Source organism: Vombatus ursinus, unplaced genomic scaffold (assembly GCF_900497805.2).
Source record: "Vombatus ursinus unplaced genomic scaffold, bare-nosed wombat genome assembly UNPS02009835.1, whole genome shotgun sequence".
NCBI lineage: Eukaryota > Metazoa > Chordata > Mammalia > Diprotodontia > Vombatidae > Vombatus > Vombatus ursinus.
In genome coordinates this window covers 2,114,622-2,131,392 of record NW_020949613.1, presented here as the reverse complement: position 1 = coordinate 2,131,392, position 16,771 = coordinate 2,114,622, and the positions used below count along the sequence as shown (strand labels likewise).

At 36.9% G+C, this 16,771-nt stretch overlaps 1 protein-coding gene across 1 annotated transcript in view; it reads right to left on the bottom strand.

The window, feature by feature from the left end:
• Nucleotides 1-16,771, bottom strand: part of MLIP (muscular LMNA interacting protein) — a 217,294-nt gene that overhangs the window by 123,693 nt on the left and 76,830 nt on the right. Inside the window, exon 8 of the mRNA XM_027852985.1 lies at nucleotides 4,365-4,409. Coding sequence (XP_027708786.1) covers nucleotides 4,365-4,409 — 45 coding nt within the window. The remainder of the gene's footprint in view (nucleotides 1-4,364; nucleotides 4,410-16,771) is intronic.

The following is a 16,771-nucleotide window of genomic DNA, read 5'->3' as shown; positions in this document are numbered from 1 at the left end:
CTATACCTTGATGGAACAGAAAGATTCAGAAAAGAACAGATAAGCAGAAAATTAATTCCAAGTATTAAAGATAGCCTGCAGGGAGAAAGGCAGCTCAATGAGTTCAGGGAATAGCCAGATCAGCTGGAACAAAGATGGTGCAAAAGAGAATAATGTGAAATAAAAGTAGAAAGGTAGTTTTCCACCAGGAGCAAAATCATGAAGGGCCTTAATTGAAAACCTAAGAAATTTGTGTGCTATGCTATAAGGACCAGGAAGCCATTGACATATTCTTATCAGTGACATGGAATAACATGATCAGACTTGTGCATCAAGAAGATAATTTAGCTGTTGTTCCATGGGAAGGTGAGAGAATGGAAGCAGGGAATCTAGTAAGGAAGCTATCATAATAATCTAAGTAGGAGATTATGAAGGCTTGAACTAGAGTAATGATACCTTCAAAAATCAACCTATATATGCTACATGTACATAAACATATATGCCTTGTATTTCTAATTGATAAAGGTCTGTGCACATATCAACAAAGAAATAAAGCATACTGGCAAACATATTGTTGCATTCAGCAAACAAATTCAGAAATTCAGCAAAGGTAGACTAAGGCACATTTTCTCTAAGCATGATAACATTTATTAATGGGACTGTACCTGTTAATAGAATGGGTCAATGGATGCCTCAGTTTAGCCAAAGACTCCAAGATGGAGACTCAGCTCCTTTTTATAAGATTAGAACAAAGAACAAAATAGGATAGGTGAGAAAATAATACAATTGGTTATAGGGTCAATGACATCACGAGGTTGAAAACAACATGATTGGTTACATAGCTGAGGCATGGGGTATGATATGATTGATTGGAAGTTGGGAATAAGAGGCTAACAGCAACTCCTTCCTTCCCTCCTGTGACTAAGAAAAGTTCATTCTTTGAGTCTACCTGCAAGGTCAGAGACAGTGTACCAGGCATCTTTGAAGGATAGCTTAGTGGTGTAGATACTGGACCAGACTCACTGATGCCCACCCACATCCCCCAAAGACAGCAGATTTCCTTGAGGCAAAAATAGAACAGTGATTAGCATGAGAACTAGATTTCTAAACTAAACTTATTACAGACCAGCTGAAGTTCTGAACTCAGTTCAGAGACAAAAGACCATGACTTAGATAGTTACAGGACAAAATCAGTTAACTGTAAGTAGGATCAATAAAAATGATACAGAATGAATTTAATCCTCTCAGTATCAACAGACTGATAAGCTTAAGTTACATGGGTCCATATATGTATATATAATGAGTACAATTTTACTTTCTAATAGTAGTCAATGTTGAGCATTCAGTTTACATTGAGAATAACCCATAAAGTAAATGACAATAAAATATCATAGTAACTTTGTTAGGAAAAAAAAAACTGGTAAAAAATTAAAAGCATGTCTGACTTTAAAATGACATTGAGAGGCAATGTGGGTAGAGGGGTGGGGAACTGAATAATTTCCCATACAAAGAAGGAAGTCACTGTTACATACCACTCTAATATTTCTCTTTCATATGATGATATACAGTGTGACCTAGTTCCCTTCTATACACTGTGAAGCCGCCAAAATCACGCTCAAAGTATACAAGAAAATGGACCTACCACAATGAAGCCAACAGATGTTTGTTTCTGAGATGAGCTCTTTTAGTAATTCTTTCTTTCACAAACCTTTCTTCATCCCAGGGGAGGAGTATGAGATCAAAATTTAATTTTAAACCCCAGTCAAGGAATGCTTGTTTTGGGGGAGGAAACAGGTGGGCATGTAGTGAAACTTTCATGAATATGAAGGAAAAGCCTTAGTCATGTTTCATACAGTTCTTCCCCCAGAGAACACCAAATGTCCTATTGTTTTAATCAAGTAATAACGCTGATGTCACATATTCTAAAAGTTAATTTTGTTCATGGCCTACATTATTCAATGGCTTATTTTAAACCTTTCCTTGAAATTCTATGATGAGATCTGGTTACTATTAAAACAATGGGTGACCTCCAATGAAAGAATATAAAGTTCTTTGTAAATCCATATGTGTGTGTGTATGTATATGCTTTGCAAGCCCTTAAGCGATATATATGTGACATACATATACACATTCATAATATATATGCAAACATATCTATATCACATCCCAGTATACTAACAACCTCTCTCGACTAAATAGATTATATATTATTTATATACATATGTATATTTAGGAGGGAGACAGAGAGAGAGAGAGAGAAAGTTTGCTGTTATTACTTGGATACAAGATAGGCACTAAACCTATGATCTCATCCAGCTGATGGATTCCCAAGCAATGAAACTCTCTTTACCAATACAGGTTGGCATCTTCTCTAAAAAATTATACTTAGAGGGTTGCTTAGAGCACTTAGAGGTTAAAGCAATTTGGCCAAGATCATACAGGCAATATCCATCAGAGGTAATACTTAAACTAAGATTTCCTGTCTTGGAGGTCAGTTCTCTATCCACTACATCGTGTCGTCTCACATACACTATGATTAATACAAGCATTTACCGTCAAAAAATTAATGAATGTTCTCTGGTTATTGGGAACTGCATATCAGGATTCTCTAGTCCTTGAGCTTTAGGATTAGGGTATGTTTGTGAATGTCTAACATATTCTGTATATTTTCTTCATACAACTTAAACTTCTTTTCTCGTCTTATTTTGGAGATGGACAAAAACAGCTTGCCATCAGTGGCAAAAAAAAAAGTCCTTCAGGTTATTGCTGAAAGAAATTGAGGAAGGCAATAGGAAGACTTTGTAACATTCTGGAGACATTTACAGATCACCTGAACTAAGGAACTAGAGATCACTTAAATCTGGAAGTGACTTTAAAGATGATTTAGTTCAAACGTTATCTTGCAGATGAAAAAATTGAGGCCTAGAAAAGTGAAGTTATTGGACAAAATCATACAGGCGGTAAGTAGTAGAGATGATATCCATTAATCTACATAAACATTTGCAACATGACTATAGCAAAAAATAAAATTTCTACATCTAAGGAAGTCACCATGCTAAGTGATATTTTTTCTCATTTCCCTATAAAACCATGCAGTTTCAGCATGTTATTTGAAGGTTTATTTGTTTCCATGGTAACTCCCTCAATAAAAATGTTAGTATTCATTGAATATAAGAGCCAGAAGGACCTTTAAAGATCATTTAGTCCAACCCCCTCATTTTACAAATAAAGAAACTGAGGATCCTGGAGAGGAAGTGTCTGGCCCACGGTCACTCAACTAGTTAGCAGCAAAACAAGGACTAACACAAAAATCTCCTGAATTGCAATCGAGTGTTCTTCTTATGATCATATTTTATCTTCCATTCCATTACAAACCTGTTGACAACTATGAGAAAAATTGTTTTGCATAAATGTTTATGCTTTTCAAATATTCAATCATTTAACTGAATTCATGTTTTTTAAGATTGAATTTAGTCATTCTTTTTCCTTTTCATGCCCAAGTATTTCACTGGTGTGGGCTTAATATAGGTGTTAGCCCAGCTGCTTATAAACCATGTAATCCTAAAAGAACCAACTGAAAATTTTAACAATTTAGTTCACCAATATCCCTTAAGCACCTGCTATGTGGCACTAGCCTAGGTACTTAGAATACAAAAATAAAAGATTGCCAGTCCCTACCCTCAAAGAATTTTTATTCTGGAGATGGGAGAAGAGGACACGAAGATATAACCAGTTGCTTTAGCTATAGGATGACCCGAGTAAGGCAAGTCTGATTTTTCAGCGAATTGCCTAACTCAACCAACTGCTTTGTCAACTTGAATGCAAATGTACTATAGATAATATGAAAGCCTGAGTTAGTATGTTGCCTCGAATCCATATAATTATGTGACCCTTGGCAAAGCAATTAACGTTTTAAGGGTGTCAGATGCCTTATCTATAAAATGAGAATAATAATAATAATAAAAATAAAAATAATCCACTTACCTCATTGGGGAGGGATCAAATTGGGAGGATCAAACGAGATCATGTATGTAAAGTGCTTAATAAATCAAATGTTCCTATAAAATTGTCAGCGCACATTATTTCACAGATATGCAGAGACAATAAGAAAACTTTCGACCAGTAACATGAATACAACAAATGCACTTGTTTGCAATAAGCTAACCATCATATGAATGAGAAATATAAAAATACAAAGTGACAGAAAAAAAATCTCCTCTTCTCTATTTCTGTCAAAAATTTTATTTGTCTATTCAAGGGACCTTAAGAATTGAAATACATTATATTTGTTCCTGTTTCATTTTCCTTCCAATAAAAATGCTCTACAAGATCAACATTTTTCATTGATGTCACCCTGTAATTTAGAAATATAATACAGTACATACCAATTGACTCACAGCCATTGTAGATGATGGGGAAGCAAGATTTGCCTGAAAAAAAATGTAAATATACAGCATATTAGATTAAATTATAATTTTCCTTAAAGAAAAGGATAATATAAAAGGAGTATGTTATATCCATGTTCATAGTGATTTGTGGAGGGGGTGGATGTAAAAATTTTGTTTTCAAAAAGTTTCTAAATTTAAAATCCATAAGAATTGCTTGACTCAGGACAAGAAAACTATTTGGACTTTAAATGTAATTCAAATTAAAATTTAAGAAAAATACATTGAAAGTTAAGAAAATATATATATATAATTAACCAACAAAAATTAATTAAGTGCTTATTATGTTCTATGTGCTGTGCTAACCACTGGAAATAAAAAGAAAGGTATCCCTGCCCTCAAGGAGCTCACATTCTATTGGAGGAGACATGCAAATGACTAGATACACACAAAATCTATATACAGAAGAGATGGAACTTAATCTCACAGGGGAAAGTCCTAGCAGCTTGGTGGGGAGGGCATAGAAAAGACCTCCTACAGAAGGTGGGACTTAAATTGAAACCTGAAGGAAATCATGGAGAGGTATGGGTGAGAAGGGAGAACATTCCAGCCGTGGGACAGAGGGGTGCAAGCAGTGCAAAGGTACAGAGAAAGGTACAGAAAGGCTGTTGTATGTGAGCAAAAACTGAGGTAGCTGGATTATAGACTGTGTGAAGGGGGATAAATGCAAGAAGACTAGAAAGGTAGAAAAGGTAGAAAAGGTAGAAAAGAAAACTTGTGAAGAGCTTTCAATGGCAGTGTACTTTATATGTATATGTATGAGAGAAAGACAGAGAGAGAGAGAAAGAGTGTGTGTGTGTGTGTGTGTGTGTGTGTGTGTACAGAGTGTGTGTGCATGTGTATATGCAAGGTGTGGGGGGTGTATGAGTGTGTGTGCATACAGGGTATGTGGATATGTATGAATGCATGTATGTGTACAAGGTATGTGTGAATGTATGTATATAGGATCTGTGTATGTGTGAGTATGTATATGGGGAATGTATGAGTGTGTGTGTGTGTGTATGTACAGGGTGGGTTATATGGATGGATGGGTGGGTGTGTACAGAGTGTGTGTGCATGTGTGTATACATGGGGTTGGTGTATGAGTACGTGTATGTGTGGGTGTATGGATGTGTGTGTGCAGAGTGTGTGTGTGTAAAGACTGTGTGTGTATGGATGGATGGGTGTGTATACAGTGTGTGTACAGAGTGTGTATGCATGTATGTATACAGGGCATTGGTGTATGAGCACGTGTATGTGTGTGTGTGTGTGTGTATGCAGGGTGTGTATGTAAAGGGTACGTGTATTCAGGGTGTATGTGCATGTCTACATATAGAGTATGTGTGTGTGTGTGAGTGTGCATATGGGGGTATATGAGTGTGTGTATAGGGTATGTGTACATGTGTGTATACAGGGTGTTCCAATGTGTATAATACACATACGTCTGTACATATATATGTATATACAAATAGGGTTTAAGTGCTTAAACCTTAAAATTCCACTAAGACTTTTGGGGAAACCTATTTGTATACACACACACACACATATACACATATACATATACATACAGACATATGTGTATTATACACATATACGTATATATGCATGTGCTGTACATGCGTGTACATATGAAATCTCAACCAGGATTTTTTGTGGATAGATTATATGTGTGCGCTTAATTATGTTTTTCATTTATTTGTTTGCTGTTTGTAATCTCACTAAAGCAGGGCAAATCTTTTACATCTCCCTAATCAATTCCCTCTCCCACTCTCCACAGCAACTCTTCCGAACCTTTTCATTCCTCCTCATACTACGCACAGCTGCCCCTCACTCCATCCTCTCAGCTGAGAACTTTGCCTCGTGTTTTGTGAAAAAGATTAAGGCCATTATCTCTTCTCCCCTCCTCCTAATCTCATATTACTCATATGCATTCTAATACTATCTTCTTTATCACACAAAGAGGTAGGCCTTCTTGCCAAGACAAACCCCTGCTGTGAAGGCCTTCTTTAATAGATGCCTCTATTTCTTTCCCTCTCACTCTTTTCTTAACACTGCAGTTTGGCTTGCAGTCTTATTAAATTGAAGCTGCTCTTTCCAAAGGTATCGGTGATCTCTTAATTGAGAAATGTTAGGGCCCTTTCTCAATCCTCATCCTTCTTGATGTCTCTGCAGACTTTGCCACTGCTAATCACCCTCTTCTTGATATTTTTTTCACTCTACGTTATTGTGACACCGATTTTCCCCGGTTCACCTCCTAATAGAAATATTGCTCCTCAATAACTTTTGTTCCATATTTATCCAGGTCATACCTATAGGTATCCTCCAAGATTCTCAGCTGGGCCCTTATCTTCCTTCTCTAGAGAATACTATTTTGCTTATGATTTCATCAGAATCCCCATGGATTCAATTGTCATCTCTGTGCAGATGATTCTCAGATCCATTTGTCCACCTCTAAACTCTTTCCTGACCTCCAGTCTCAAATCTCCAACCACCTATTCAACAACCCAAAGTGTACACCTGATAGACATCTTAAATTCAACATGTCCAAAACAACTCATTATTTTTCCCCTCGTCTTCAAAACTTTCCTATTACTGATGAGGATACCAACATCCCTCTAGTCACTCAGGATCACAATCTAGGTTTCATCCTCTATCCCCTCTCTCTCTTTTACCCCATCATATTCGATCATTTATCAAGTCCTGTCATTTCTCTGGTGCAACCCTTCATCACCTCATGCTTAGATTATTACAATATCTTGCTCTACATCATTATTACAGATTATTACAATTTACCTGCTCTAGTACACCCTTCCATCAATAGTAAAATTGATCTTCCTAAAGCATGGGTCTAACCATGTTACCAACTTTCCCCGTTCAGTGAACTGCAGTGTCTTTCTATTACCTCCAAGATCAAATATAAATTCCTCTAGCTTTTAAAGCCTTGCAAATTTATCCTCTTTTTATCTTTCCAGTATTCTAGCATGTACTCATTAGTCCAGTGACAAGGTCTCCTTGCTGCTGTCAGACATGACATTCCATCTCTCCTGAATCTGAGTGTTTTCGCTGGTTATCTCCAATGCCTAGGACTCTGTCTCCATCATCTCTGCTTCCTAACTTCCCTGGTTTCCTTTAAATCTGAGCTAAAGCCCCACCTTCTGCAAGAATGCTTTCCCACTATTCCTTAAACTAAATACCTCTTCTCAAAGTTTATCCACAATTTGTCCTATGTATGTGTTGTTCATATAGTTGCTTCAATGTTGTTTCCCCCCTAAATTGTGAACTTCTTGAAAGTAGGGGCTATTTTTTGCTTTTGTTTTTACTCTTAATACGTAATAGTTTCTGGCATGTAATAAGTACTTAATAAATGCTTGCTGACTGCCTGAGTCATCCTAAAGGTAATGGGCAGACATTGCAAGTGATTTGTGGGGGTGAGGGAGGGAAAGGCAGACGTGCTTTAGGAAAATCACTTTGGCAACTGAGTAAAGAATGCATCGGAGTGGGGAGAGACTTGAATCAGGTAGACCGAGCAAGCTTATAGTAATACTCCAAAGGAGAGGTGATAAAGACAAGAATCAGTGGTTGCTGTATGAGCAGAGAGGAGACATAGGAGAGACATTGTGAAAGTAGAAATAACACAATTTGGCAGTGGATATAATAATGCAGAATTTAATGACAATTGAAAGTATTTGACTGCAAACTAATAGCATTGTTTGTTCTTAGTTCATTATGTTTATAGCTATAGCTCATTATGTTTCTGATATGTTCCATTTGAAAGGATAAACATTATCATGCCCTATGACAAATTGACCTGTGTAGGTTGGCCTTCCTATGAGATGAGCGGGAAATAGTAATAACTGCAGTACTACGAACTCTTCTCAGATGTCTTAATGGAAACACTGATGTAGTATCTGCAACCTTGCTCACACTGAGTATATGCATTGATTGTTTCCTGTGCCTCAACTGACGCCACACTTTCTGGGAACCATAACTGTTCATCTCCATTACTTCATTCAAAGGCAATAAAATATCTTTGCTAAGTAATGACTAATCAAATACTGGTGCAAACTAAGCATTGTAATTCGAGATACAGTTTAAGGTAGAAAACTCCTTATTTTACTTTTAATCCTTAGATCTCACCAAAGTTAACTCCTCAACCTACTCAAGTGATCCCATTCCTTCTCATCTCCTCCAATAGATTACCTACTCTGTCATTCCCACTCTATAATTTATTTTCAATCTTTCCCTGTCTACTGGCTCCTTCCCTACTGCCTATGAACATGCCCATATCTCCCCTAGACCAAAAAAAAAAAACCCTCACTTGATCCTTCCATCCCCATTTCTTCTCTTCTTTGTGACTAAACTCATTGAAAAGAACATCTATAATAGGCACTTCCACTTTCTTTTTTCTCACTCACTTCTTAAACCGTTATAATCTAGCTTTTGATCTCATCATTCCACCAAAATTATACATTACCAAATCCAATGGCCTTTTCTCTATCATCATTCTCCTTGACCTCTCTAAAGCCTTTGACATTGTTGATCACCCTCTTCTCCTTGATACTCTCTTCTTTCCAGGTTTTTGGGACACTACTCTCTCCTGGTTCTCCTCCTACCTATCAGACATTTCCATCTCAATCTCCTTTTCTGGATCCTCATCCATGTCATGACCTCTACCCATAAATATCCCAACAAGCTTCTAACCTAGGCCCTCTTCTTTTCTCTCTCTCTACAACTTCACTTGGTGATTTTATCAGTTCCCATGGATTTAATTTCATCTCTATGCTGATGATTCTCAAATCTAACAATTGTGCCCTGACCTCTCTGCTACCCTCCAATTTCACATCTCCAACTGCCTTTCAGACACCTCAAACCTTAAACTCAGTATGTCCAAAACTGAATTCATTATCTTTCCTCTTAACCCCCACCCCTCGTAATTTCTCTATTACTATAGAGGGCAACACCATTCTCCCAGCCCTTCAAGCTCAAAATCTAACTGCCATACTTGATCCTCACTATTTTTTACCCTTTATATCCAATCTCTTACTAAGGCCTATAATTTCACCCTTACAACAGCTCTCAAATATGTCCACTTCTTCCTCTGATACTGCTACCACACTGGTGCAAACCCTTATCACCTCACACTTAGGCTATTGCAATAGTTCACCAGAAGTCTACCTACTCCAAGTCTCTCTCCACTTCAATCCATCTTTGATTTAGCTAACAAAGTGATTTTCCTAAAGCACAGGTCCAACCATGTCACCCCACTATTCAATAAACACCAGTGGCTCGCAATTGCCTCAAAGATCAGATACAAAATCCTTTATTTGGCATTCAAAGTCCATCATAATGTATTGCTTCTCCTCCTGTCTACCTCTCTAGTCTTCTTACACTCTATTCTCAGTCATGTACTTTGTGATCCAATGACACTTGCCTCTTTTCTGTTCCATGAAAAGATGCTCCATCTCTCAGCTTTGGGCATTTTCTCTGGCTGTAAAACATGTCTGGAATGTTCTCCCTCCTTATCCATGTCTACTGGCTTCCCTGGCATCCTTCAAGTCTCAACCAAAACTCCATATTCTACAGGAAACCTTTCTCAGCCCCCCTTTATTCTGATGTTCTCTCTCTTCTGCTTACTCCCTATTTAACCTATGCATAGCTTGTTTATACATAGTTATTTGCTTGGTTTCTCCCTCCACTCCATCAGATTATGGACTCCTTGAGGACAGGGACTGTCTTTTGCCTATTTTAGTATCCCCAGAGCTTAGCACAATATCTAGAACATAGTAGGTGCTTAATAAATGCTTATCGACTGACACATCAGGAGTTTCCTCCACTAAATCTGCCTTGTTAGTCATCCTATAAACATGTATTACCTCTACAAAATCAACGGGTGGTCATCCAGTCTTCATTTGAAGACTTCAAGTAACTGAGAACTCACAAGCTTTTGAGACAGCCCATTTCACTTATGGACAACCTCAATTGTTAGGAAGATTTGCCTTTGTTCTTACCATTACTGAGTCTAAATCTACCCTTCTAGTAACCTCTATTCAATTTGATGTGAATAAGCATCCCTTCTTCAACATCTCCAATATATGCTCATCCAGTTTATCTTTGAAGCCCTCAAGTAATGGGGAACTCATGATGGCAGCCCAGTCCACTTTCTTTCTTTCTTTTTTTCTTTCTTTCTTTCTTTCTTTCTATCCAGTCCATTTCTGAACAGCTTAATGATCAAGAGTTTTTCTTTGTATTGATCTCAAATCTTCCTCTTTGCTATTCCTACCAACTGTTCCTGCTGCTTCTTCTGTTCGGTCTGTTTTTGGCTTCCCACTTCAAAATGGAATGTCAGCAATGAAAATACTTTTTCCCAAAACAGTAGTTTTCCTCCACTAATTATTTTTTTCAATCTGTGAAAAATATGGATGAGATCTCTAAGGGTATCATAGGGTAAAGAAACTGCCTCCTAAGAAGTAGAACAAATAGAAGACTTTGGCTAGCAAATATACAGCTAAAGTAATATCAGTGACTTTGGCAAGCTTTTAAGTACCTATCAATGACTGTGCTAGTCTTTGGGAAGATAAAGATGGAAACAAAGCAGGCTCTGAACTTAAGAGATTTGCATTCTACAATGCAAACTCAATAAAGAGGTTGACATTTGGCTTTGTATAAGTGACAGATCAACCCTATTTTAAAATAAGTAACATGAACAATGTAAATTACATCCTTTGAGATTTAATTTATTTTACAAATTGAAGCAAAAAGGTATAGAAAACAGGAAAATATTTGTGTATAAATTATATTTGAGCCGGTAAAAAAATCTTTAAATCTTTCATATTTTCCCATCTAAAACTCAATTTACAAAAAAAATTATCTTCATTGGGTAGCATAGGTAATCCTATGGCAGTAATAATTAGAGTGGTATCTCAGAGATCTCCTTTGGCTCTAAATCCTTGATTATGTGATGATACTATGAATGGATAATGTTTGTCAGAAGCCACAAAAATAAGTTTAGAATCAAAGTTGAGCAACTTACAATTCTTGTTAAAGTTTCTACCTAAAGAAACCTAGGAAGACAGCAACTTCTACTTTTTAAGCATTTGAGAAAATGTAAGAGTATCTCTTCTATGAAACTGAATCCTTTAACAACTCCCTACACTACTTGACACCACCAGGAAGAAACGAAATAAAAAGGAAAAGTGGGAGGACAGAGAAGAAAGAAAGCATTTAACTGAATCTCATCATACAAGATTAAAAACAGACACACACAGAACAGTATGAAAAAGTCAAAAATCTTTTTTTGTAAATGGAATACATAAAAGTAGGATTCTGTTATACACTAGGTACGATGTTTAAAGAATGAAGAGGGAAATGAGAATTTGAACCCCATTGCGCACTGTGAATGTGCCAAAAAAAAAAAAAAAAAAACCACTTGGGCCAACTCAGCTTTTAAGAAACAAGTTTATTCCATTCAAAACAGCAGATATGGATGGCAAATGCACCCAAATGCAATGATGCAATGGCATTCTCAGTCACCATCCAGAACACTATTTCTACCCACACCTCGCTGAAAGATGTAGTGCAGACTTTACTCACCTCAGACAATTGTAATACAGAGTTTAGCATCTCCCTAGAGCCAGGTGATAACTACCCTCTATCTAAGAGAACAACTACATCTGACACACACATACACACACACACACACACATACAAGTATATAGAACTTTTGTAAAATATCCAGTAAACTAAGTATCTCTCTGCCTTTTTTTGACATCTCTCTCTTCATCCCTATCCAAATAAACAAGCTTATAGTCCCTGACCTTCTTCATCCATTTTTCCCATTCCATGTAAATTTATTTTTCCAATTTCCTCAAAGCTTTTCTTTCTTAGAGAAATAATGATAAATTTAATAAATGATAGTGTGATAATGAAATTATAGACAGAGGGATAGTACTATGGAGGCAATGATAATGGTAATAAATAATAATAATGATTAATAATAACAAACAGGTATCATTTCACCAAGCAATAACAGAGGCTAATAATAGGTGAGTACCATTGAATTTATAAAAGGTATCTGAAAGTGGGTTACTTCTCGATGGAGCCTATGAAACAAGTAAAACACAAGGGAGGATCATAAGACCCTCCATTGCAACATCTATGTGAACTTAGCTAATGGTGTATCAACAAAGAAATGTTGAATTATTGATTGAATCAAGGAGATTTGTTTATATAAATGGAAGTATTTAAGATAGCAATTGAGGAACAAGCTATTGCAACCAAAAATGACTGAAGGTTTGCCCTCAGGAATTGGGCTTGATGGTCAATGCAGCTTATACAAGGAAACAGTAGAGAGTGTGCAAATTTCACTCCAGGTCACAAAAATTTAACACCAAGGCTTACCAGGAATAATATACCCAAAAGGAACCAGTCATTTTTTTGGGATGGTAAGGCAAATAGGGTTAAGTGACTTGCCTAGAGTCATACAGCTAATGAGTGTTATGTGTCTGAGGGATACCCAAAAGGAACCAGTCATTTTTGGGGTGTGAGGCAATTGGGGTTAAGTGACTTGCCCAGAATCATACAGCTAGTGAGTGTTATCTGTCTGAGGCCAGATTTGGACTCTGATCCTCCTGACTCCAGGGACAGTGCTCTATCTACTGTGCCACCTAGCTGCCCCTATAGGAACTAATCATTTATAGTGAATTGAGGAAATCTCAAAATTGTAGCTCCTTTTCAGGATTTGATGCCATTTTATAATAATAGGGCAAAAAAGGAAGAATGAATGACATATGGTCAAGCAATTTTTAATATTAATCTAGAGATGATCAAAGGGCAAACGAAGGAGAATTCAAATGGGATATGATCTGGCTAAAAATATGGCAGCTTTATATCTGCTGAGGAGAAAGAGACACAGGAATGGAGCCACTCTGACCAAAAAAAAAAAAAAAAAAAAACATTGTCAAGTATAAATTAGCTTGATGCTCAGAAGCTTTTAAGAAAGAAAATAACACCCCTTTCCAGATCCTGGCTCCCATCCTTTCCAAAATACACACATACACTTGCTCTCACACACTCACACACACACACACACGTATGCATACCTTGTACACAGGTACTAGGGATATTTGAGAAATTAAGCCTCATCCTTGATGTTCCACTCCTTAATACAGGATATCCCCCAAGTCTCTGCCCTTTGCCCTCTTCTTTTCCCACGGCATATTGTTTTGTTTTTTTTTTTCTTAGTGATCCTACCAGTTCCCATGAGTTCAATTATCATATCTGGGCAAATGGTCCCAAAATCTCTAAATCCAGCAACACTCTCTCCTGAGCTCTATCTACAATTACCAGTTAGACATCTCAAAATGCATATCCATAGACATCCCAAACTTAAAATTCTTAAAATAGAACTCATTATGTTCTTCCTGTATCATGAGTTCTTGACCTAGAATCAGAAGGTTCACAAACTTAGATGGGAAAAATGCACTTTTATTTTTCCTAATTTTTGGTTTGCTTTCCAATCCTATGTGTTTTATTTAATACATTTATGAATATCATTCCAAGGTGTCTACGGGTTCCACCAGACGGCTAAAAGGGCCCCTGACATCAAAAAAAGGTTAAGACCCCTGCCTTAAATGCACCCTTCCTCCTACCTTCCCAATTTTTGCCAAAAGTGCAGCCATCCTTCTAGTCCCTCGGGTTCACAACCTTGAAATATTTGTTGACTCTTCCATCTTTCTCACATAGCCTTCCACTGGCTGAGAATCTGAAGTGGCTCCCTATTGCCTCTAGAATAAAATAATACCTCCTCTTTTTGGCATTTGAAACCCTTGAAAACCTGGGTTTGACCTATCCAGGTTTATTGAATGTCCTCTTCCAACACCTTCATATACACCACATACTTTCTGAATTTGTGTACATTGTTTCCAAATCCCTTTTGTTTTCCTGGAAATCTCAGCACATCTGAGTAAAGAGTCCAAAATCTTCATAGTCATAAAGTCATAAATTAGGACTGAAAGGGAACTTAAAGATTATCTTGACTAATTGCTCCCTCCTCTTCCTTACAATTGAGGAAACTGAGATTTAAGAAAGGTAAGTGACTTGCCTGAGGCCACATGTAGTTAGTAAGTGGCAACATTAGGAGATGAACTAACTTTCAGTAAAGTAGCAGGGAGATGTATGAAGATGATAATGCTGGAGGAGTGGAAACTCACTTAGCAAATTAGCAGTTGATTTATTTAACCAAGAATTTATCATTTGTATGTATGAATGAAAATCTATTTTAGAATCTATTGTGAATATATCACCTCGTGTACAGTTTGTAATGTCATTAACAAAATCAGTTGTCGTTCAGTGGTTGTTCCATCATGCCCAACTCTTCATGACTCCACTGGGGGTTTTCTGGGCAAAAATATTGAATTGGATTGCCATATCCTTCTCCAACTCATTTTACAGATGAAGAAACTGAGGCAAACAGAGTTAAGTAACTTGCCCAGGGTCAAACAGCTAATAAATCTCTATGGCCAGATTTGAGCTCAGGAAGATGAGTCTTCCTGACTCCAGGCCCGGCACTCTAGCCATCATGCCACCTAGCTGCCCCTTATAACAAAATAATACACTGATTATACTTGGAAACAACACACTTCCATCATACTGAAGTCTTGATATTCCCTTTAAACTCATTAAGATGAAGTCTTACCTGTATTTTTTTTATTATGAACCACTTTCTCTACTTTATTTCTATAGGGATAGAGACCAGACCTGGGATTGCATTGGTATAGAGAACTCCCAGAGGAGGAAATTCCCTCTACCCACACAGGTGTGCAGACACCTTCTCCATGCCTTGTAGTCTTAGAGGGCCGCCTAGAGCTGAGAGGTGACCTGCCCAGGGTCACACAGCCTGCACATTCCAGAGGCAATATTTGAAGCTACATTTTTCTGACTTAAAGGCTAGCTCTCAATATACTACACATTGCCTTCTTTCTCTGGCACTTAAAAAATAAACCTATTAAATTTAGAGTTTGAAGGTAATTCAGACTACTTATTTTTTTTTCTTTTGAAAGGAGAATTTTTGGATCAATTATACATGCCAATAATGAGGGTTTCTTTTCTTATCTTGTAAATGAGATGGTGGTTCCAGATTGCAAGTAAAATTAAATTTCTTTCATAGTAAGTGTAAATAGATTCAATAGTAAGCATATCCCAGGAACAAAACCTAATCCCCAGGGTGGGGGAAGGTGGGGGGTGGGTGGGAAGGGAAGGCAGAAAAGAGGGGAGGGGAGGGTAAAAGAAAAGGAGAGAAGGGAAGGGAAGGAAGGAAAAAAATAAGAAGAGGACTATAAAGTGAAATAATTTAGAATACAAATACAACTCATTTAAATATGCATAGGCCTGGGTTCCTGGAGTTTAGGTTTTGGTTTTGTTTGATTTTTTGTTTTTTTGTTTGTTTTTTGCTTGTTTGTTTTTCTTTGTCATTTTTTTCTTCTTCTCTGTCTTTGCATTCCCAGCACTTAGCACAGTGCCTAGCAAGTAGTAATTACTTGATAAATGTTACTTAGCTAACTGTCTCTCCCTGCTGTTACCAAATAGAAGATGAATGAATTTTTGAAGGAAATGATAACCTATTGGCCTAAAAGAGTTCTTGTACCTCCCTAGGAGCAAACTTATTATAAAGGAATGACATACATATTTGCACTCCATTAATTCAGAATTTGTGGTATGAAGATTGAAGCTGGATTATAGCATCCCATCACACCATCTCTTTCAAAAAGGCCACTAAGCAAATTAAGACAGATTATATAAACAGAATAAGGAAGAAGATGATTTAAACTATTTTCCTGGAATGAACAATTTTCAAATTCCTTCAAGTACTTAGTTAGCATCCTTTTACATAGGAACAAGTGCTATATTGATTATAATTTTTTCTTTTCTTGTCAAGCAAGTTCTCTGTAGATTTCTACCAAAGCACATCTTGTTCATTCAGTTTTAGCTGTCCTATACTTAAAATAACAATTTTACTATTCCTTTAAAATTATTTCGAATTCAGACATTTTACTAACTCAAAAATTCCTTGTTCCCCATTTAGTCTACATCCTACTTCACAAGTGAAAACTAAATGAGATAATGTATCTAAATTGCTTTGTATTGTATTTATCACTTCCTTTCTTCCTTCTTTCCTTTCTTCTTTCTTCTCTCCCTTTCTTTCTTTTCCCCTTCCTTTCTTCTTTCCTTCCTACCTTTATATTTTCCTCTTTTCTTCTTTATTCTTTTCTTTTCTCCTCCTCTTTCTCTTCCTTCTCCACTTTCTTTCTTTCTTTCTTCCTTCCTTTCTTCTTCTTCTTCTTCTTCTTCTTCTTCTTCTTCTTCTTCTTCTT